The sequence below is a fragment of the Pavona decussata genome, unplaced genomic scaffold (assembly GCF_977016875.1).
Source record: "Pavona decussata unplaced genomic scaffold, jaPavDecu1.1 SCAFFOLD_168, whole genome shotgun sequence".
NCBI classification, from domain to species: domain Eukaryota; kingdom Metazoa; phylum Cnidaria; class Anthozoa; order Scleractinia; family Agariciidae; genus Pavona; species Pavona decussata.
Window position 1 is genome coordinate 15044 of NW_028145579.1, and position 22504 is coordinate 37547.

At 38.9% G+C, this 22504-nt stretch overlaps 1 protein-coding gene and 2 pseudogenes across 2 annotated transcripts in view; 2 read left to right on the top strand and 1 right to left on the bottom strand.

Annotated features, from left to right (window-relative positions):
• The first annotated feature begins 8699 nt into the window (after positions 1 to 8699).
• LOC146464132 (uncharacterized) lies at positions 8700 to 20827 on the top strand. Its single transcript, XM_085130072.1, has 2 exons — positions 8700 to 8918; positions 20351 to 20827. The coding sequence occupies exons 1-2, from the start codon at positions 8741 to 8743 to the stop codon at positions 20557 to 20559; spliced, it is 387 nt and encodes a 128-aa protein (XP_084986198.1). The 5' UTR covers positions 8700 to 8740; the 3' UTR covers positions 20560 to 20827.
• On the top strand, positions 12986 to 15919 carry LOC146464133 (uncharacterized; annotated as a pseudogene).
• The window catches only part of LOC146464134 (uncharacterized), a 57922-nt pseudogene continuing 53567 nt past the window's right edge, over positions 18150 to 22504 (bottom strand). The window contains exons 17-19 of the transcript XR_014868577.1: positions 22269 to 22391; positions 20885 to 21016; positions 18150 to 18890 (exon numbers count right to left, since the gene is read on the bottom strand). The product of XR_014868577.1 is annotated as an uncharacterized LOC146464134 (transcript). The remainder of the gene's footprint in view (positions 18891 to 20884; positions 21017 to 22268; positions 22392 to 22504) is intronic.

Below are 22504 nucleotides of genomic sequence, written 5' to 3' on the forward strand. Positions count from 1 at the left end.
CGCTCACTTGAAACCTTCAAATTCGCCAGTTATAAAGTATGACCCTTTATCTTAATAATCAAATGAATTGTTATCATAATCGCGTATTAGTATAATAAAACCGAGAATACGAAGTTTATCCATTCCGGGCACTTTTCGCAACATGCGATTTGACCAGAATTCAGGGGAAAAAATTACAAAAGTGGTTCGTACTCACAGGCTTTCCTGCATATCAGTGGAAAGTTCCATCTATCGGCTACTAAAATCTGTGAAAACATTTGGCTGTCATCCAGTTGTTAGTCCGCAAGTGAGGGCTGAACTTGTGCTACTCAGCTAGCACGACAATCTTTCGTTCGCAGATGTTGCGTCCTAAAATCCGCAACAAGGCCAAGATATCTTCTGTTGTATGACCTTAGAATTCCATTAGTAGGTCAAGAAACAACCAATATGGCTAGAATTTGCTTAATTGACGGTAAAGCAGCACAATTTGTCCCTTATTTTGACGCAACATAGGCAAGTTGTCATTCTTTATAGAAATCGGTGGATATTTTTGCTAAGCCGCTGACCACATACATCCCAGCGGAGCATACCTTCCATAAACAAACAATAACCATGGCGAGCGCACCGACTAGACCGATTGTATGTTCATTTTCTGGAAGTGGGAAAACAACATGTGGAGAATCACGAGGAAGAAGGGAATCGGTTCCCCTTATTCAGTGTATTGCCAATATAACAAATCATTTAAAGAGTTGCCACCTGTCGTGCACGAAAGTGACGGAATACGGATTGATACTAGCCAGGGCGGGAAAGTTCAATCTTCCATTGGACGAAATAGAGAAGTTGACAATCTGTCCGAAGTACCGTCACAATCTAGGGCAATATTGGCGACCTCTGGAGACATGCCAGTATGCTAATCACGAAGGACGGAAATTTTCCTTGCACTGTAAGCATCCCGTGAACTAGCAGATGGCACAAGAGATACAGAAGATGTTTATTTCACCTGCACAAGTTGGGTCGCGTAAGTATTTTCTTTTTCAGTTTTCCAAAGTTTCCTGTTTTTCAGTTTTTACAAAGCTTCAACCAAAAGTGGCTTTTACTACCTAAAGCGAAAAAAGGGAGAAATGTTTGAATTAAATTGGCACAAAATTGGTCATGTTTATTCCAACAATATTTGAGAATGTCACGTCACGCAATGGATTAAAGAGATTCTTTTGTCAGTTAAGCGTTTATAAATTTCGGAAAAAACAACAAGGAACCGAGGGAACAAAATGTAGTACATGAGGAGCCACACAAGGGAAAGGATAAGCTTTTTCACTTTGCAAGTTGAATATCGTAACAAGTTTTTCGCATGTACATCTGCAGCTAATTTGCATAATGTGGTTATTTATTTATTCTGTGAAAACGAGAAATACAGTCGGATTTGAGAGCACTGAAAAGTGCTTTTAAAACTGAGGGTTTAAATATTACAAATTGTATTCCTACGTTGCACTACTTTTGTTTTTCAGTCTGCTGCTAGCTTAACAATGATGCATAATTTTACTAGGTTAATCTTATTTATGGCGATTTAACTCAATTAAGGGGTATGAAAATTCAGGCACGAGATCCAAAGGTGATGTTTTCCTTTTTTTCGTAAAAGGATTTTGTGTGACAGTATGAATATTGAATTCAATTTACAACAATTTTCCATTGAAAGAGTGGATTGCTTAACATGTCCTTACCGCCCTTGACTTTCTATATATGGAGTAAGTAATTTGCTCACGCTTTTGACATGTGTGTTGTTCTCCAGTTGTCACGCATTCAATTGCATATCATGCTATACTTTCCAACGCCAAAACGAGGGCATGTTTCTTTGTCCGTTATTTGTGTGGCTCCAATTTACCCTTTAAAAAACTAAGCGCTAAGAGGCTTTTCACAAATATCGCTTTTATTTTCGCGTTTATTTTTTCTATACATGAACTGATAATTGAGAATAAAGCAGTTAAGGTGGGACTGTAGTTAACATCGATCATTTCCACCAACAGCAATCAGCAAAAGGTCGAAACAGACTGGACTCCAAGTACAACAGGATATCACAGCTCTCAAGAGGACGTCAGCATGTTAACTCATCTGCAAACTGACCAAGCTTTAGTTAGAATAAACAATAGCTTAGACGTATTGGAAACATGTTCAGGTGAAGGAAGAACCAGCCCTTTAACGTGTCAAATGCAAACAAAGTGGGAGAGAGTGAGTCAGGAGAAGCAAACATTTTCTTGTAAGAAAGGCAACAGAAGCCTGCAAGATAGTCTGTTCAGCCATTGCCCCGGAAGATGGAGATACGTTGTTCAAAGCTGTTTGTAAGACTGACAGCCCTGATATCGAGAATGAGCTCCAGCCTCTCCTAGAAGCATATAGGGATGCACCTTCTAAGGACACGAAGACTCTGATTCTAAGTGTTTATGCAAACAGGTATCCTGCCAAGAAGCTTATGGAAATGCACTTGTTTGATTCATGTATTCAAGACTGGTTTGCTGTTGGCTCTATCGCAGAAAATCTCCTTCTCACGCTCAAGACAGAAAATCCTTTCCTCAGTAAAGCCTACATAAGATCCGACGAGGCGGGGTGTTACTACAACAACGCGCTGATGGCAAGTATTAACGAAATTAACCAAAGAACTGGAGTCGTTGTAGAAAGGTATGACTTTTCAGAGCCACAGCATGCAAAGGACGTTTGTGACCGTATCATCTGTCCCATGAAGCAAGTAGTGCGACGATACTGTGACGAGGGGAATGATATTCAGTCAGCGCATGACATGAGAAAAGCACTTCTTAAGAGACTTGTTCAAAGTGTAACTGCTTCTGTGTGTGATGTGAACGACAAGCAGAAGACAAATGATGTAACAAAAATCCCCAACTTCAGCGCCTACCACAACTTTGAGTTTGAGCCTCAGGGAATCCGTGTCCGTAAAGCTTATTCCGTGGGACAGGGTAAAACTGTAAATTACAGTGACATAGTACGAACACCTCAGGGTCCCACGTCGATGGTAATCAAGGACGATTTTTTGATATTTCTGTAAAGAGAAATTTGAATGGCAAACAATTAACCCAGTCGCAGATTTCAGCATTGTTTCTAGGCTGCAACTCCAGCTTTGAATCTTTTGACTCCCTGCAACGTCATCTTGATTGTGGTCAACATGAAAATAAAACAAGCCAAGAATCCGTCGATGATCAGTTACGACGTGACTGGGTGGCAAATTTTTCCACTCTCGTTCCCGAAAACCGCCCTAGGCCGAAATCAGACGTTTTCTCAATGGCCAGTTCTTCGCTTCCAATAGGTTGGGCACTCTAAAAGCCAAGAGGAGGTGGAATAAGGTACTCTTCTCAAGTGAAGGATTATTTGAAAGCAAGGTTTGATGCTAGCGAAGAATCGGGATGTAAAGCTGATCCTCAGCAAGTTGCTATCGACATGCGAAATACCCGGACGCAAGATAACAAACGAATGTTCTCGAGAGATGAGTGGCTGTCAAGAAAACAAGTACAGTCCTACTTTTCGAGACTATCTGTGCTAAAGAGAAAGCAAACCAACACTTTATCTTCCCGTCAAGCAACTATAGATGACTTGGAAGACGTGGTGCACGAAGAAGATTGGTTGCAGCAGGTGGACGAGGTTTAGGAAAAACTGTCTGTCCAGCATCCAATCTACTACGATGCTTATAATCTTCGTGACTCGCGTCACAAAAATAAGCTTGGTTCCTTTAATATGGAAATGTTGAAATCAAAATGCAATCATTTTGAAATTTCCTTCAAGTCAAAAGACAGAAAATACATACTGATCGAAAAACTGGAAAACATGATCGCCCACTGTTCTTGCGGCAAAACTTAAACATGCCGTCTGTGAGCCGACAAAAAAACTGGCCAGCGGTTTAGGAAAACATGGCGGACTGCGAATTCCCTTTGCCGATAACAGATATATCTTGCTGTATGACTGCTTTAATGAAACTCCTCCGGCGATTCTATTCAGATGAAATTGGTTGGGAAACTTTGATCTTCGTGCCTGGAGAAACTATATGGTGATGAAAAACGTATTTCGAGTTTTATTACTGGCATTCGTTTACCAAGTGTCCGATATATTTATGGCCGTGTTAACTGAGTAGCACAAGCTCAGCCCTCACTCACAGACCAACTACTGGATGACAGCCAAATGTTTTCACAGATTTTAGTAGCCTATGAATGGAACTTTCCACTGATATACAGGAAAGCCTGTGAGTACGAACCACTTTTGTGATTTTTTTCCTCTGAATTTGGGTCAAATCGCATGTTTCGATAAGTGCACAAAATGGATAAACTTTGTATCCTCGGTTTTATTTTACTAATGAGCTATTATGATAACAATTCATCTGATTATTAAGATAAACGGTCATAGTTTATAACTGGCGAATTTGAAGGTTTCAAGTGAGCGGTTTTGTCCAGAGCGAATAGCTAGTCTAAGCTGTAATTTTGGCAAAATTCACGATCTCGTCACTGAGTTTCGAAGACAGTAGGAGGAGCAGAAAGTTTGCGGTTGAATATTTTTATAAAGCAGAATTTCTCCGATCTAATTTCATATTTGTGACTTACTTGCCAATAGAAGTTAACAGAAAAATTATAACCGGAATCTATTTTAGGAGCGTAAATCAATATGAGGATCTAAAGGAGACTGCGTCTTAAGTATTATCTTGCTCAATATTAAGAACTGCCTTACACACTAATAATACTTTCTTATCTTTTGGTTTTCTCGTTTCCTCTCTTATGTTAGTTTTTCGCTTTTATTTTAAAAACTGTAATTAACCCAAAGGGCACATAATTAGTTTACCTATATTTTTGCTCTTCTCTTCCCCCCCCCCCCCCCCCCCCATGTAGTTCTTAGTCTAAAGGTCTTGTAATCGTTGTAAATTGATTATAGCGGAGCTCTGAACGCCGGAGGCGGGTACGCGGAGCCCCATTGATAAGAGATTTTGGTAAACCCATGTACGCGAAAAATTTTGGATATGACTTCACTGTCCGACCCTCTGTACAAACGTCCGCCCATCTATGTAAGCCACCGTAAAATGTCACACTCAACCTGTGCAGCAACCCGCGTTTTTTTCGGCGGGAAGTGGGATGGCTTACTTCTTTTAGGAAAACAAACGATTTCGAAGAACAGTTATTTCTTGTATGCGTTGAATATGTTGTCAAACTACATATGTCGAGAAAGCAGGCGACTAATAAGCAAATTTAAAACCCGAGAGCGACGAACGAACAGGCGAAATGTCAGTTGAAAACAAACATGTGGTGAGCTGGGTGAGTAAGCAACTCCAGGTCGCATGGAAATTAAATTAAATTTTGCAGGCAACTGTCGGTAATTTTCCATATTTAACGTACTTCAAATTAAGCACAAATACTTAAATCGTTGCCATACGAAAAATATTCGTGGATAAACTAATTTTGAACATCCACAGAGCTATTCACAGAGTTATGTTTTTTGTTGGACTTGTGTAATTCGTTCGCAGCGCTCATTTGTAAAAACGCAGTAAACGTTTAAATATTTCGGGCCACAACCAAACATTATTTTCCCTGTACTCTCCTTTTGTTAACGTTTACTTATAGACTAGAATTATTTCTGTAGGAGAAACATTTACAGAGTTATGTGTTGTATTTGGACATCTCTTATTCATTCGCCATTCTCGGCGCATACGTTTTGTAAACACGCTCTAATTTTAAGCGCTCGCTGAAATATTTCGGACCACAAACAAACATTTTTCCTGTATTCTCCGTTTGTTAGCGTTTTTTAAGAGACTAGAATTATTTCTGTAAGAGAAATATTCACAGAGTTATAAATTGTTTTAAACATTTTGTGTTGGGCTTCTCTAATTCATTCGCCATTCGCAGCTCATAAGTTTTGTAAACACGCTCTAATTTTAAATTAAAGCGCTTACTGAAATATTTCGGGCCACGACTAAACATTATTTTTCCTGTATTCTCCGTTTGTTAACATTTACTTAGAGAGTAGAATCATTTCTGTAGGAGAAATATTCACAGAGTTATGAATTGTTTTGAACATTTTGTGCTGGACCTGTGTAATTCATCCGCAATTCCCGCGCTTAAGTGTTGTATACACGCTCTAATTTTAAGCGCTCATTGAAATATTTCGGACCACAACCAAACATTTTTTTTCCTGTATTCTCCGTTTGTTAACGTTTACTCGAGGACTAGAATTATTTCTGTAAGAGAAATATTCACAGAGTTATGAATTGTTTTGAACATTTTGTGTTGGACTTGAGTAATTCATTCGCCATTCTCAGCGCATAAGTTTTGTAAACACGCTCTAATTTTAGGCGCTCATTGAAATATTTCAGACCATAACCAAACATTATTTTTCCTGTATTCTCCGTTTGTTAACGTTAACTTAGAGACTAGAATTATTTCTGTAAGAGAAATATTCACAGAGCTATGGATTGTTTTGAGCATTTTGTGTTGGACTTGTGTAATTCATTCGCAATTCGCAGCGCATATTAGTTTTGTAAACTCGCTCTAACTTTAAACGCTCACTGAAATATTTCGGATCACAACCAAACATTATTTTTCCTGTATTCTCCGTTTGTTAACGTTTACTCAGAGAGTAGAATTATTTCTGTAGGAGAAATATTTACCGAGTTTTGAATTGTTTTGAACATTTTGTGCTGGGCTTCTCTAATTCATTCGCAATTCACAGCGCATAAGTTTTGTAAACACGCTCTAATTTTAAGCGCTCGCTGAAATATTTCGGGCCACAACCTTAACCAAACATAATTTTTCCTGTGTTCTTTTCTTAAATTTTAGTTAGGGACTAGAGTTTTTTGTTCTCGACTTGTGTAATTCATTCGTAGCGCATATTTGTAAACAGTACGCCCTAATTTTAAAGTAAACGTTCAAATATATCGAGCCATAACCAAACATTATTTTTCCTTTCAGTTATTTCTTCTCTTGTAACATTTATTATGTAAGAGATAAATACCGAGAACGGAGGTATTAATCCATGTATATGTATATGTATATGGATTAATACCGACGTTCGAGGTATTTATCTGACTTATTTCATGAAATTATTCCTTTGTTCAAGGGGACAAACGCCGGCTAATTAGTACCGTCACACTTATGTGAGAAACGGAGAACAAAAGAAGCAACCTGATGTGTGCGTTTCTCGCAGTACTGCTAATGTAAATGAGGGATTTATCTGTATAAATCCCTCGTTTCAGTTAGTTTAATATTCATGAAGGATGTAAGTTAAATAAAGGATGTTGAATAAAAAAAGAAAATGTGTGATTCATGAAATAAGAGACTATAAATATTTCTGTACGAGGAATATTTACAGAGTAATAATTTTTGAAATAAAAATTTTATTTTTATCCGAGTGTCCAAATTGCACGTGTGGAAAACATTACGTTGTAGCCAAATTTTCTTTATTGTACGCATTTAAAACTTTACACAAGTGCATTAATAGTTTCCACAGGGGAAATATTTGAGAGAAAGCGTACTTTTTTCATCCTCAAGTGTTTTATGCCCTCGAACGTCATCGGAATTCAGCAATGTGATCTCGCACGATCAACAAGAACAGCTTACGGCTCAAAACATTTTCCGCTGACGCGTAAAAAGTTTTCTTTATATGCACTTAAGATATATACATGTATAACTCAAGGCAGGATGAAGAATTTGTAACGTTATTACGTTCAAACAACAAGCAGAGTAGCATGTATATAAATGCTATTAAAAAGGAATTGTGGAGCTCCGTAGGCTTGGCTAAATATATATATCATTATGGAGAAATCCCGCGGGGGGGGGGGGGGGGGTACTCCTCTATATGGGCTATACGGGGACGTGCCGCTGGATAGGGTATGGTTTTTGGCCTGTCTGCCCTGAACAGGGTATATAATTTCAAGCGAGTCTTTCCTGGACCCGTCCTACACAGGGTATGATTGCAAGACTGTCGTCGAGTATTTGGCAATCCGAAATCAGAGGCGTTACTCTGCATTTATTTTAGTGAACAATGCTTCACGTCAATTGAGTTTCCACTTAAGGTTCACCGCTGTTAATGCGAAATTTTGGGATTTTTCGCCATCACTTCTAGGAAGTGTACCATTTCATCTGTTGTGATTGGTATTCGCGTTTCAATGCGTGGAACATCACGTCCGGTAAGTGACAGTGGGCCTTTAAATGTTATTGCTATTGTCAATAAACACTTGTGTAACACAAGAGCTAGATGTTGTCCTTTGTCCTAAAAAAGGGGCTTAAAATAGAGGGCGCTGTCCTACACAGGGTAGGTATTTAAGGTTATCTTCGTCCTAAACAGGGTCAGGGTTTCAAACCCCCAGCGGCACCCCTATACCCAAAAATGGGTGAAGTGCCCCCCACCCCCCGAGGGAGAAATGGAGGAAAAATTAAATAACATAAAATAAAATAAATGAAATAAGATTGACCCGTAGTTCAATCAGAGCTAATCTGACCAACAACTTTGATTGTGTGACTGCCTGTCTTCGATCCAATCTAACTTTTGCGTTTTGAAACTAGGGCCCTCAGGTGCTCATGAATTTCGAGGACGTTTCCCAATTGCCGCCTCCTGGATTAATTCGACATTAATCCCTTTATAAACTTACGGTCAAAACGACGATCACAAACCATCAAGCCTAACTCCAACACACTTTGCATTTCAACAGTCTAATCTCAATCCCATGATTCTCGGCTGGCGGAAACCTCAAGGCATCAAACGCTACGACTCGCTGGAATGTCTTGAAATGACGGCAGCTGTTGGAGCGAACTTCGTGGTCACTAACTGTTCCGCTGTCAATCATTTCTTTGCTTGTCACCCTGCATGGTGCGCCTGTTGGCCTTGTTACCTGCTGTTTGCAGTTCCCTATAAAATCTGGCGCAACGCGATTCAAGGTGTGCGTGACATTGCTGTCACGATGGAAGGTAACCCCATTTCCGCAAATCTCGGAACTTCAAGCTACAGCTTGGCCGATCTTCACCAGTCTCCCGTGCATAGACACCAGCCAATTTCAAGTGCGCAAGAAACAGCATCTAAAGCGGTGCCAGTGGCTTATGGGATTCCTTCCCATTCGTTTTTTCCTCCTCCCTCCCTGCAGGGGACACTGGGTAATCCACGTCTCAAGGCAACCTAGATGGCTTTTCAATCGTACGGCTGGGTTTCTAGTATTATTGTACTTGTTGCCTGTATGGATTCTGATTGAAAACGTTAGTCTGCACAATTATGTCTTGACCTTTTTTGAATTGTACTTTTGTGCTCCTTGGGAGAATGTTGACCATCAATGGTTTGCTATTTCTTCGCGACTTCTAATATAAGATTAGTTAAGTGAGGAAGCCTGACTTGTTATAAGCCTCGTGGTTTCTTTCAGGTTTCCTCGCCATTTATTTTCTTTCTTCAATTTTTTTCTTCATTTTTTCTTCCCATCTGTAAATGTTGTGTATATGGCGAAATAAATATTGTATTGTATTGTATTGTATTGTATTGACTTCACTAATATTTATTTATTTATAACAGCGTTTCTATAGGGTGCTCTCTCACAACATGGTGGTTTTCAGAAAGGCTCTGTATATAAAAGTTACGAACAAATAGAGATTTAACTACAATAGTTAAAATCGTAGATACATACATAATAAGAACGCGTATAAATACAAAAAACGAAATTCATAAAAGATAAAATAGATATCTATCCAGTGTTATCTTCCACGGGTTAAGGAATATTTCGTTTGGTAGTGAAGAACACACGTATTCATTAATTTGTTACCATTGTCTACCGTTGTTGGCTTTCAAGTGGCATCTCTAGTGAAAACAAGAATTTAACTAAGAATTGCGAAAGGAGATCACCATCATCATCATCATTATCATTATCATCACCAACAACAACAACAACCAGACAACAGCAACAAAAACATATTTTACTGATTTAATTATCAAGGTGAAAAATACAAAGAGATGCTTGAAATCAGCTGCTATTCGGGAGGGCTTGGTTTTGGCGATAAGGCTAGTTAGTGGAGGAACGTTCGAGTACAGGTTTGACTTGGCAATAAAGACAGCTTGACATACAGCTTCAAATACTTTAAGCTAACAGCTTAATACAGCTAAGCCTAACAGTTCACGTCCTTATATCGAGGAGTGCTCATTCTCGGAGGGATCAATGTGTGCGTCTGAGATTACATGGAAAGGTATTGGGTGGTGTAATTGTTATAGGAGGGGCTAATATGCGCAGTTTTAGGGTTTGCATTTGTTGTAGATTGTGGTTGACCCGCTAATATCGTTTTTGGTATTTGGCGTCTTTCATATATGATCTTCAAAAACTCATTTATAATTCATAAGGCCGTTAACCTTTCAAAACATCACGTGCAGTGGTTTTAAAACCCGATAAAACGTCCTCCTTATTAGTATGTGGTGTTTAATGTTTTTCTCGTATGCGAATTTCCAAAGTTCACAAAAGCATTATTGTTATGAACTCTCTTGACGCTCGCTTTTCCAGGAATGTTTTTGAAGCCGTTCAAAAAACTCGCAGCATGTGTTTTATCGGGTCTAAAACCGATTTAAATCCCTGCGATAAAACGTTTCTTCGTATAGCCAAGACAGTCAAATCCAATTGATAAGGATACAGTTTTATTATAAAACCGAAGATATGTTCTGTTTAACATTGGCAGTGATAAGATAGATATATAGTTTATTAATCAAAAACCTTGCAGCCACAGGCTGAATTACGTCTGATTTACAATAAAATATATAAAAATAAACGAATTAACAGTGGGCACTGATAACGATCATTGACATTGTAGGGACCAACGAAAGTGTCCCTAAACGGGTACTGCCAGGGAGATTTTGCTGTATGTTAGCCAAAACAGCTCAAATATTTGACAAAAAAAAAAAAAAAAAAAAAAAAAAAAACCGCTTCTTTAACACTTTTTGCACTGGGAGGACAATATAAAATGATTTATCTGAGGAAGAGTAAACTATAATCTGTTTTTAGCAGTTTTAACAGTAGGAAATTGGAAATCTGGCCAATTTTTTTCAAGTTGCAATCCATTTCCGTCCAAGCCATCTATAGACAAAAATGATTAATACCCGTTTGTGTGCCCTAGTAGGGTTATTGTTAACAAACTTGGACCAATCAATACAAATATGGTTTTTCGCTATTCGAAGTGACACTAAAAATAGGTGACACTGCCCCTTTAATAACAAGTCGCTATTATGTGATTATGTGATTGTGTGTGAGATGGGAATTGATCGTAGCCCGTTGATTCTACTTATTGAGTAATCTCTACTCTATTTATTACAAACGAGGGGAAACACGCGGAATCAACAACCCTAAAAATATTTTGTAAGTTCTAATTTAATGTATTTCGTCACTGCTTAAGTCTATAAGGTCAAGAAGCAGAACAGGTGGATTGAAAAAGAGCGTTCAAGCACAAATCAACCTAACGTATTCCTAAGCGATTTGAACCATGTTGTGCTTTTCCTTGATAACCCATTCCCCCCCCCCCCCCCCCCCCGTGACGACTATCCCTCATTAATTTCCTTGTCATTGAAAAAAGAGAAAAAATATTAGCCCTTTCCTAAACTATGTTGGTTTTTATATGGGCTAATGACGAGTATTCCGATCCTTTATTTTTTTTTTATTTTCCATTTGATTGAAAACTAATTAGTCTTGTAAGGTACCTTCACTGTAAGTACGCTTTCCTTCTGTGCTAACAATTTTTTTGACCCGTGATGCAACCAATTTCAAACTCTGGGGGAAAAGCACTCGATGGCTGCCAAGAGGAGCTGAGACAAGTAGAGCACACAATGACTGAATGAAGAATGAATTTAAAATGAGTGGATGAATGTGTGAACGAACGAATCAACGTGAGTGAATGAATGAATTATTGAATGAATGAAGAATGAATCTAGAATGCATTAATGGATAACTGAACGAACGTGAATGAATGAGTGAATGAATGAATGGCTGAAGAATGAATTAGTGAATGAGTAAATGAAGAATAAGCTAAGAATGAATAAAGGGTGAATAAATGAGGTGTGAATTTGGAATAAATTAATGCATGATTTCGTGAATAATAACAATTAATTTTTGTCCCAAATTGCTTTTCATTTTGCCCCATATTGGGAGTTTCAAAAATTGGGGGTAAAAATCTGACCGAAGCAAATCCAAGGGACACAACTATTGGTTCAGTGAATCGGGAGTTTCGAAATATGGAGATTCGACTGTAAATTCAAACTGGTTAGGAAAATGGTTATTTTTTCTCCTGTTTAACCCTTTAAGCCCTAACAGTGATCAGCATCAGTTTTCTCCTTGTGATATCAATGCTTATTCAACCCCTAAGGTCATGAGAATTAAGGATATGATCACCCAAGGTGAACTTTCTTGATATTTTAATAACTTCTCCACAGTACTTTCATCAAAAAAAAATATGGGGCAAGATAGGAGAATTGGTTCTTTGATATTAGGGGTTAAATGGTTAAGGAACTGATAAGCAACGTAATAACAAACCTCGCTGTGGGCACCCTGCTAAAAACGTCGAAAATCACAGCTGGACGTTTTAAGGATGAATTTTTTTAATAATTCAGTCAACGGGTGTGTAAATAGAAACGGTGTTTATTTTCTTGATATTTAAATTTGGTCAGCATTTTTTTTTTTATCTTGAGTTAAAGAAAGAAAACTTTACGAGTTTCAAACGTTTATTATTTTTTCTAACAGGGACTGAAAATTGTTTTATTGGTTAAAATTAGTAAAATGGGTTTGACATCACTTGTTAAGTTTTAAAGACATTAATATTTGGTACTGGGGAAAAAGTATCCATTTACAATAAATAAATAATGTAATTCTGTTAAATATTTATTCAGCAGAAGAAAAAAAATAAACTTTATTTTTGACGAAAGCAGTTTTCCGACTACATTTGCATTTTTTTGTTCACTTTGGAAACTACAGCTATACGTGGTTCTGATCTCTCTGTCGTCAGTATCAACGTCGCATGTCTTGGAAATGCAGGGTTCTCCTGAAATCGCGTTGGTTTCATACTCCGCTTTCAAATCTAATCCTCCAAACGAATTCAGACAGAACAAAACCGGGACCGATAACCTGCGTCTTCCAGACAGCACACAGGTCACGATAATCAGCGATAAACAAGAGCTTTCCAACACACCAAAGATTAACTTCGTGAAGACAGTCAGCGAGCTGGATGCCTTCCGCAATCAGATCTTCAACCGTCCTCTTCTGCTGTTCGTAACCTGCAGCAGGCATGTACCACATGGGCAAAGGTAAATTCTGTTATTTAACAGCTTATTGTTTTTCATTTTTTAGTAGTATACTATTCTTAATAGATGCATTTTGCAATCAGTGACAATGACATACTCGAAAAAAGAACATCCGAGTTTCCCAACAGGAGTGGAACCTGAGAGCCTACGATTACTAGTTCGGATGCTCTACCACTGAGCTACAGGAGACTTGTGGTAGCTAAGGCCATTAAACTAGGTTCATGTGACAAACACCCTTCATACTGCTATGATTTGAATGGCGATAAGTGGTATTTGTGAAAGAAATGTGAATAAATGTCGGAAAAATTGGCAAACTGTCCTTATAGCAGATTATTTTATAATAACTTATAACAATATTGTTATACTGTTTTAGTGTAGAAAGTCATTTTATTGTTTTTTTTTTTTCGCGGTGGCTTTATGCTGACGTTTCCGATTCTAAACATCTTGAGAACTTACATGTTAAACCTTCCCTAGATCGTTGAATTCAGCACCGGTCGGAAACTCATTTCATCCCTTCATTTCTATTTACCAGACTTAACAACAGGGGTGAATATCTGAGCATGCGTGACCCTGAATGGTGGATCCAGTGGGATAACTCCCCCTGGCGGAACCCTTATGCCCGGTGGGGAACTGAACATTGCACGTCGCTGTACGAGGAGTGGTACATCAGACCGGAGTTTGTCGTCAGTGTTGATACATCACACCCGAGGTCAGACGCACACTGGAAGAGGGACTCAACAAGGCAGAGGACATGTTAGATGAGAAAGCTAGCTTTGCTGTTGAGGTTAGTACGCATGTACATCAGTTGAATGAAAGTTAAAGATTGCGCTTCCTTTTGCTCTTGCGCATGCCAACTGCGTATTTCGGGATGGTCCGAGGAATACGGGTTTCTTTAAGGACGGTGCCTACTATTTGATTTTAGCCTGTTTCAGACGCGTTCAGATTATGGCAAAGAAGAAAATGTCGCGCTTGAGGAAAAAAATGTGAAGGGCAAAAGGAATGAGGAATACCTCGTATACTTTCTCCTTGCGAAAAAATTGTTTCTTCGCGGCCCGCTCGGCCGAAAATCCGTGACCAGTTGAATAATAGTTAAGGAAAAAAAGAACGGTACTTTTTTTTGCTATTGCACATAAGAAGAGCGCATCTCGGGATGGTTCGAGGACTGTGGCAACTAATACACAGATACTTCTGCGCGTTTTATGACTATGTGGGAAAAGTAGATCTTGCAAGTGTTATTGAAATCCAAGCCGGGTAACAACACATTTTCCAGGAATATTTTTAAATATTTCCAAATTCCATAATGGAAAAAATTCCATACATTGTTGTATATTTTAAAGCATTTTAGAATTACCATCGCTTAATTGTTTCTGAAAACTGCGTGGTTACCCTTATTTTTTTTTTTAATTTCAATAACCTCTTCTAAGATCTGCTTTCCCCGCTTAGTCATAGACTGCGCAGCAGTAACTCTGTCTTTGGAGGTACCGTCCTTAGCGCGGGACAAACTGGTAATGTTAGACGACGCTTCTTCTAGGCAAAATCACCACATCATTTTAATGTATTACACCAGAACGCAATTAATCTGGCCCTGGGATCAGATTTGATACCAGACGGTCAGGGAGAAACTATATATAGCAGACTGATCCGGACTTCAATCAGAGGTGATTTAAGGAACTACTTTGATTGTGTGACTGCTTGTCCTAGATCGAATCTAACTTTGCATTTTAAGACTAGGGCCCTCAGGTGCTCATGAATTTCGAGGACGTGTCCCAATTGCCGCTTCCTGTGTTAATTCGACATTAATCCCTTATAAACTCACGGTCTAAACGACGATCACAAACCATCAGGCCTAACTCCAACACACTTTGCATTTCAACAGTTTAATTTCAATCCCATGATTCTCCGTTGGTGGAAAACTCGAGGCATCAAACGGTACGACTCGCTGGAATGTCTCGAAATGACGGCAGCTGTTGGAGCGAACTTCGTGGTCACTAACTGTTCCGCTGTCAATCATTTATTTGCTTGTCACCCTGCATGGTGCGCCTGTTGGCCTTGTTACCTGCTGTTTGCAGTTCCCTATAAAATCTGGCGCAATGCGATTCAATGTGTGCGTGACATTGCCGTGATGATGGAAGGTAACGCCATTTCTGCAAATCCCGGAACTTCAAGCTACAATTTGGTTGATGTTCACCAGTCTCCCGCGCATAGAAGCCAGCCAATTTCAAGTGCGCAACAAATGGCATCTGATGTAGTGCCGGTGGCTTATGGGACTCCTTCCCATTCGTTTTTCCCTCCGCCCTCCCTGCAGGACACACTGGGTAATCCACGTTTCAAGGCAACCTAGATGGCTCAATAATCTTACGGCTGGGTTTCTAGTATTATTGTACGTGTTGCCTGTAAGGATTCCAAATGAAAACGCTAGTCTAGACAATTTTTTAACTTTTTTCAAATTATACTCCTGTACTCCTTGTTAGTGAAGAACGTACATATTCATACATACGTTTTAATTTTCTAACAGTTTTGCAATCACGGGCATTATGTTTTCCGGATTCTTTGGCTGTCTGGCTGGCTGTCAAAGATTATATCTGTTCGCTGGTGCTTGCATCTCTGGTGAAAACTAGTATTTAACAGCGATTCAACAACTGCGAAAGGAGAATCAACCGCAATAACAACAGCAACAAATCCTTTATTTGATGATCAAGACCAAAAAACTACAGGTTATAATCAGCTTACAACATTTGCGAGCTTCTACAACTGCTTATAAAATACAAAAAATGTATTTGAAATTTGTTATCTGAAAAAAAAAAAAATTCGAATAGAGGCTCAGACTATTTTTTTCAAAGAAATGTTTCAGCGGCTTTAATGTTCATAAAGAGGGTTTAGTTATTGGAGGAAATTTTGAGTACACTTGTCTTAGCAACTAAGACACTTAAAACACTAACCTACCAGCTTGTAATTAAAACAGCCAAGCCTAACTCGACTAACATTCAGGAGTGCGTATTCTGAGAGAGGAGATTTGGATGGGTGAGGGTGGGGGTGGTCCAATCACATGTATTGGACGTGCTGATATTCGTAAATTCTATGGTATGCATTTGTGATAGATTGTGGTTCACCCATTAATATTTGTGCTCTTTGGTATATGCACATAAAAACCACCATTAAGAAAGTCCATTAAAAACTCCAGACGAAACGTTATTTAGGGGTTCTCAGTTGGTATGATTAGATAGATTAAGAATCGCGTTTACGGTAAACGTAAGATTCGCGTTAATATTTTATTGAAATAATTTAGTACAGAGATGAAAATAGTGCTAAACAATTCTGGCCTTTCATGCTAACGCCAAACATCTCAATTTTACTGAGTAACTGAAAGCAGCGAGCGGCAAATGAAGGCTTAACATGGTCACGTGGTAATTTCTGCCGTCTGCCGTAGACATATTTTTAAGTCCCTCAATTAACTTAGTTTTAGTGAATTGCTAAGCGAGAATTGTTGGAATAGAACTGTTAATTCCACGATAAACGAGATTGAACCCACGGTAATCGCTGATATCGCTTATCGCAACAGAGGCCCGGTGAAATGCCTTCCAGTTTAGCAATTCTGCCTCAAAAATTTTCCGATTGCTGTACATACAAATCCATTAATAGACTAAAGTCAACTAGTAAACAGACTTGGGCTATGTCTACACTATGCTGAATAGCATTTTATGCCGTTGTGAAAAATAATCCAGGCTGTTGTGAACAGAAGTGGCCTAAAACCGCCGCCATCTTTCCACTAGACGTTCCTCGTTCCTCGTCGTTGACTTCCGTTTCGGTACGATTCTTTGTTCACATTACTCAAGAAAGTGTCACGAAAACCTATCCGATATGTGAAGAATCGTTTTCAAGACCGAAGCAGCGCAGCATCACCTTGGCACAAAAATCGAAACGAAATCGGCGTTTTGTGTGTGAACGAAAGCCCTATCCGCTATGTTTTTGGTTCCGGCACAAGAGCTATCCGGTATAGTGTAGACATAGCCTGAAGTCAAAGAATGAACACTGCCGAAAGATGTTTTGAAACTCTTTGTCAATGGGCATATTAAACGCTATAAACAGCACTGAAACAAGCTTAGCATCTTACTCGCCTTTGATTCAGGTAAAGAATAAGAGGCAAAAAAATGGCCCACCTTTAGCCTGGCAAGCAGGCTACTTACGATAAGTGTGAAAAGTTGTTGGGAGCCAATGACAGGATCATTAGGAGGACATCCTATACATATATCTAAAAATGATATTGCACTTCGATGACACGCAAGGCAAGTTCAGGATTTAATTTTCATTAATAATTAATGAAAAGAAAACACTGAAAATGACTACCAGAAGGAAATTTGGTGAACTTTTGTTTTGTTCTCGTTTTCTTAACCCACTTCTCGCCGTTTGGGTCGAAGTATCTCTACTGTCGGTCTGAACACCAGACAGGTCCTCTATGTAAGCAGATTATCACAAAGGAAACACAAAACACGCTTCAGGCCGCGATCCTCCTTTAGCACTGGCCAAAATGCCTTAGGGATGTGTTTGCACAGGAGACCTAGTTTCAATTACTACTATCTGCTACAATAAATCAATTTATTATATAGCTGCACTGGTCTGCGATGAAAAAGAGCATTTTTATTGGCTCCCTGAGCGGTCCGAATTTTCCTATACGGACCGCTGGCGTCAATAGTTCAGTGGTTACTGTTTCAATTTTGACAACGCAAAGTAAAACTGTTTCCAATTAACTTTATAAGGTAGGAACTGTAGGTTTAAATCTTGATGTCGGAGTTTTACTTCGAGAGCACTGACGAAGGAACGAAAACAAGCCGTGAAAACAACAACCTCCTTCGGCTCGGTCCATAAACTTGCAAAAAAAGGAACTCGACCAATATTTTTCCAATACGGACCTCACGCTAGTTCAATAACATATATGAATTACTCTTCTTCGTTTCTGGTATATTATATAAAAAACTTGCTTTCTTTTTACGATGACGGCCTCAGTTTCATCTCGGTGAATTTAAGAGAAAAACCATGTCTGAACTTATTCCATGCGGGGCCCTTAGAATCAGTTGCTCTTGGCTTGTACTCTCCGTTCAAATTGGATTCGTGGCAATATTTGTACCACCAAGCGCCAGTATATGCCACAGCACAGTTATCATGGCCATGGCCATGGCTACCAGTTTCTCTGTCGTTATCTCTATCTTTTGTTGTAAACGCCATGTTATTGTGATATGTTAAAGCATCTCCTGCGGTCCCTAAATACGGACCCACATCAAGTCGATACAGCGCCTGCTCATCACCAATGCTGAACCTGCCAAATTTGGCATACACTCTAACTCCGTTCCAGTCCTCCAGCTCCACTCGCAAAGAGCTGGGTCTAGAGACCGTCAGCCTGTGGATCTTGTCGTTTCCTAACCAGAACTCAGCCGTCAGCTGACCAAAGCCTGTTTTGTAGTCGTTCCATCCCCGATAGAAATCCACCAAGCCGTCTTGTCTTCTTTAAAACACAGTCCATCCTCCACCGTCAGTGCGCATGTCACAATAGACATTGAAGTATCCTTTACCGTCTGGGTTCACAGAGTACACTCCGTTCTGAGTGTGGCCTGATTTCAACAGCGATGAGCAATCTCGATCTAGGGAAAAATGAAAACCAATGCGTAATTTAAAATAAATAAAAACAAGAGGAATTGAAATACTATACTAATCTGGAAGTAGTGAGGACGCTATCGAAAGGCAATCTCTTGTGTGTTACGTGTGTTATCAAATTTAGTCGTAGCTGCAGCTTTTAGGGGACACTTCTTCTTTCTTGTGGTTGCCTGGGTTCTAATTTCATTAAGCGTTCTTTCTTGGTGAATATCAGTAGGTTTCTAGTATTTTGCAGTTTAGTGCGATATACTTTACTTTAATAATTAATTTAGCCTATTTTTATATTTTTGTAAAGATATCCGTAATCCAGGTTTTGGCTGCAAGCGTTTTCATAATACTGTACTAATACTGAGTGCTGATACAACAAAGATGGAATATAGCGTTTGTCGCGTTTATCACGCATCATTTTATGCAATCCACGGTAAATTCAGAATCAAAGTTCTATTGCTCTCGACTACATCAATACAACGCAAGAAACAAGTTTCTTCTATTCTAAGTCATGTGTCTTACAATTTCCATGCCCACTTATTTGTATTACATGTACGAAGTGTTCTGCTATTAAAACTATTAATGAACACCTCTGTATGTTATTAATACACGGGTTACTGTGTGTTGTAGTTTACGCTAAATGTTATCAATATTGAAGAAAAAGTCCATCTAGCAATGATATTTGGGTAGCCCACTAGAGCAGACACCTTTTGCGGCTTTTGTTTCATCCCCTCCTCGAATAAGCGCCTCCTGCCTTTTGTTAAATTTGGGATAAACACTCTGGGTCCTTATTTAAGGATTAACGGTAGCTCCCATAAATCAAATATATTAAAGGCATTTTTAAATGCAAGCAAAGTTCAAGCAAGCCAACAGACCTAATCTTAACTGAGGTCAACGGCACGGACTTAGACGCGGCTAAAAGTTGGATTCCGGGGTAAAAAGTCGATAAAAAAAATAGATGATAGGAGATCAATCGATCCGTCCATATCAATTAATGACTGTTAGATAATTGATTATCGATTCGTACGGAGTCTAAGTATCTATGATCCACTGGTTTGGCATACTGATCAAGATTACGCCAATGTAAATGTAAGGAGTTAAACTTGTGTTCGTAGTCTTCATTCATAGTTTTTTTTTTCTAAATTTGTTTTTCCTTTTTAAGACTTTTTCGCTCTTTATTACTCGGAAAAATCTAAGGATATAGATAATCTAATTTATATGTTACTCTTGAAAATCATGTATTATTCCGCAGTCAGTGACACAGGCATACTAGGAAAAAACAAATCCGAGTGCTCCTAACAGAAGTCGAACCTAAGACCTTCCGATAACTAATTCGGATGCTTTACCACTGAGCTACAGGAGACTCGTAGGAGCTATCCTGCATAATGCTCGGGGTTGAGTGTCGATCAATGGCATACGTGCAATGACATAAATGTGATGGTATATTTACTCTTGTTAGGAATAAAGCGTCTTAAAATTTTAAGAAACATCAGTGAGGTCACGTGTAAATGTGATGTAACAAAATCTGACAAAGAGCGAGAGAAGGCAGCCATCTTGAGAGGAGTATCTTGCTTGTATTTTTGCACTTCCGAGATGAGATCCTTTGAATTTGGCCGGTTTACGGACATTGAAATAACTCTGCAACTCGATCGCAATAAGTGGATGTGAAAAAACGAAGATGACGGAAAAGAGGAGAAACTTTCTGTGCTATGGAATGGAACAGAGTTTGGCGAGGGATTCGAAGGCAATCTTTCGGGGCTATTTCTGATGCTACTATGAGGATATCGCGCTTCAAGAGACAAATGAAGTAGGGACTATGCTTAGACCATTAATTTCATTTGCATAGAAGTTAATTTTTATGTCTTTTGTTACACGTCCGTATAAACACTCCGGTGATTTGAAAGACTAACCCAACATGAAAATGCTCTTCCATAAGTTAAACGCCTTCAAAGTGTCTAATTGAAATGTAGCGAGATCAATGTGACGTATTTACCTGACGGTTGCCAGCAGTGTGTTCCATTTCCTACGTGGGACTGGTTACATAAGCAATTGAAGGATCCCAGAGTGTTTGTACATGAAGCAAACCTGTGGCAGTCGTGGACACCGCTGACACACTCGTCGATATCTTTGAAAAAACAATACCGCAATACATTTAGCTGCATATGACTGTTATATAACCACAAGCTAACGATGGTTAAACTGTAAATAGGTTTTCTTTGTACCACATTTGAATGGATAGATAAATGCTTTTTTGGTAAAAACACTGACCTTCGCTGTCAAGAGACCTAATTAACTTATTCTCTAACTGTCGATGGCTGTTTTAAGGGCCGAAACATAAAAAAAGGTAGTCTTATTGTTTCAGAATAAACTTACATTAACATCCTTTTGAATCTCCTTGCATTTTTGTGCTCACAGGGTTTAGCTATGCGACTTGCATCAAAGTGACTTTTAATTTAGCAAAGTGGAAGAATTTTCGAAGCAGTGAAATAGTCAAACTCGTTCAATAATTTACAGTAAAATGGCCCAGCGAAGGAATCGAAATTTGCTTGTCACTGTAAAAAACGAGACAAGTCCACTTTGCTATCGATAGAAATGTGGAAAGCACCCAGGATGTTGATGTCGATTGTTTGAAATTTACAACCGCGGTTATCTTTGAAGACACGAAAAGCAATTTTTCGTTTATAAAACTATTGATAGGGAATGTTTACTTTGAAGTTTTTTTTCTGTTTGTACTTCATGTACTCCAATCAGGGTCAGGGAGCACCCAACAGTTCGTCTCTTTTGGCGAAATGTCACCTTTACAAACTTCCGTATTACTAAAAGACAATTTCCTTTTGTTTTCGAATCGGCAAGTGTGTCACTTGAAGAAAGGATACCAGGAAGAAGGCCAACAAGTATTTTCTAAGCACCAACGGAGGCTCAGAAATTCGGGAAATGAGATTTTAGCGTCTAAAACTTTTTACGAGTTGTAGTTCAGCCTCATAAGTAGACACAATCGAGAGTCGTGACGGACTTTATAAAGGTACCTTGACCGCCTCATACGAATGAAGAGTAATTGATGGCAAAAATTACTGTAGTATTTTTGGTTGTAAGTTTTTGACGTTTCTGCATGTCGAAATTTGAAAACATTATGCCCTTCCTTCTTGCTAGCCATTCTCCAGTTGCCCTTACCATTTAAAGTAAAATACATGAAAAACTGAGCTTTTCACTGCCTCACGTGGGCATGCCAAACTCATGGCATCAATTAAGTGATTTCTTTTTTAATATCACCGGGTTTCCAGCTAACGCAATCAGTGGGTCTCATTGAAAAATTTCCCCTGGGAAATTGCATACAGTATCTCTTTTAACGAAACAAATTGACAACTCAAGTAGCTTACCAGTACAAGTTTTCCCATCACCCGAATATCCAGCTTCGCATGTACAAGTGTATGATCCATGCACATTACTACACGATGCATTGACATCGCAACCGTGTGAGTTGGTAGAACACTCGTCTATGTCTAAGAAATTTTCGGAAAGCAAACGTTAGTATATTTGTCATTAATGTGGAAATTCCCATGAACCTTATTTCCCAGTGAGATGTTATACCCCCGGATCATCATCATCATTTTTT

Bases quoted from the DNA above. Each gene is read 5' to 3' on its own strand.
- LOC146464132 (XM_085130072.1), top strand. From the start codon at position 8,741: ATGACGGCAGCTGTTGGAGCGAACTTCGTGGTCACTAACTGTTCCGCT. The intron at 8,919-20,350 runs GTAACCCCATTT...TACTCTTGTTAG, and splicing joins CATTGCTGTCACGATGGAAG to GAATAAAGCGTCTTAAAATT.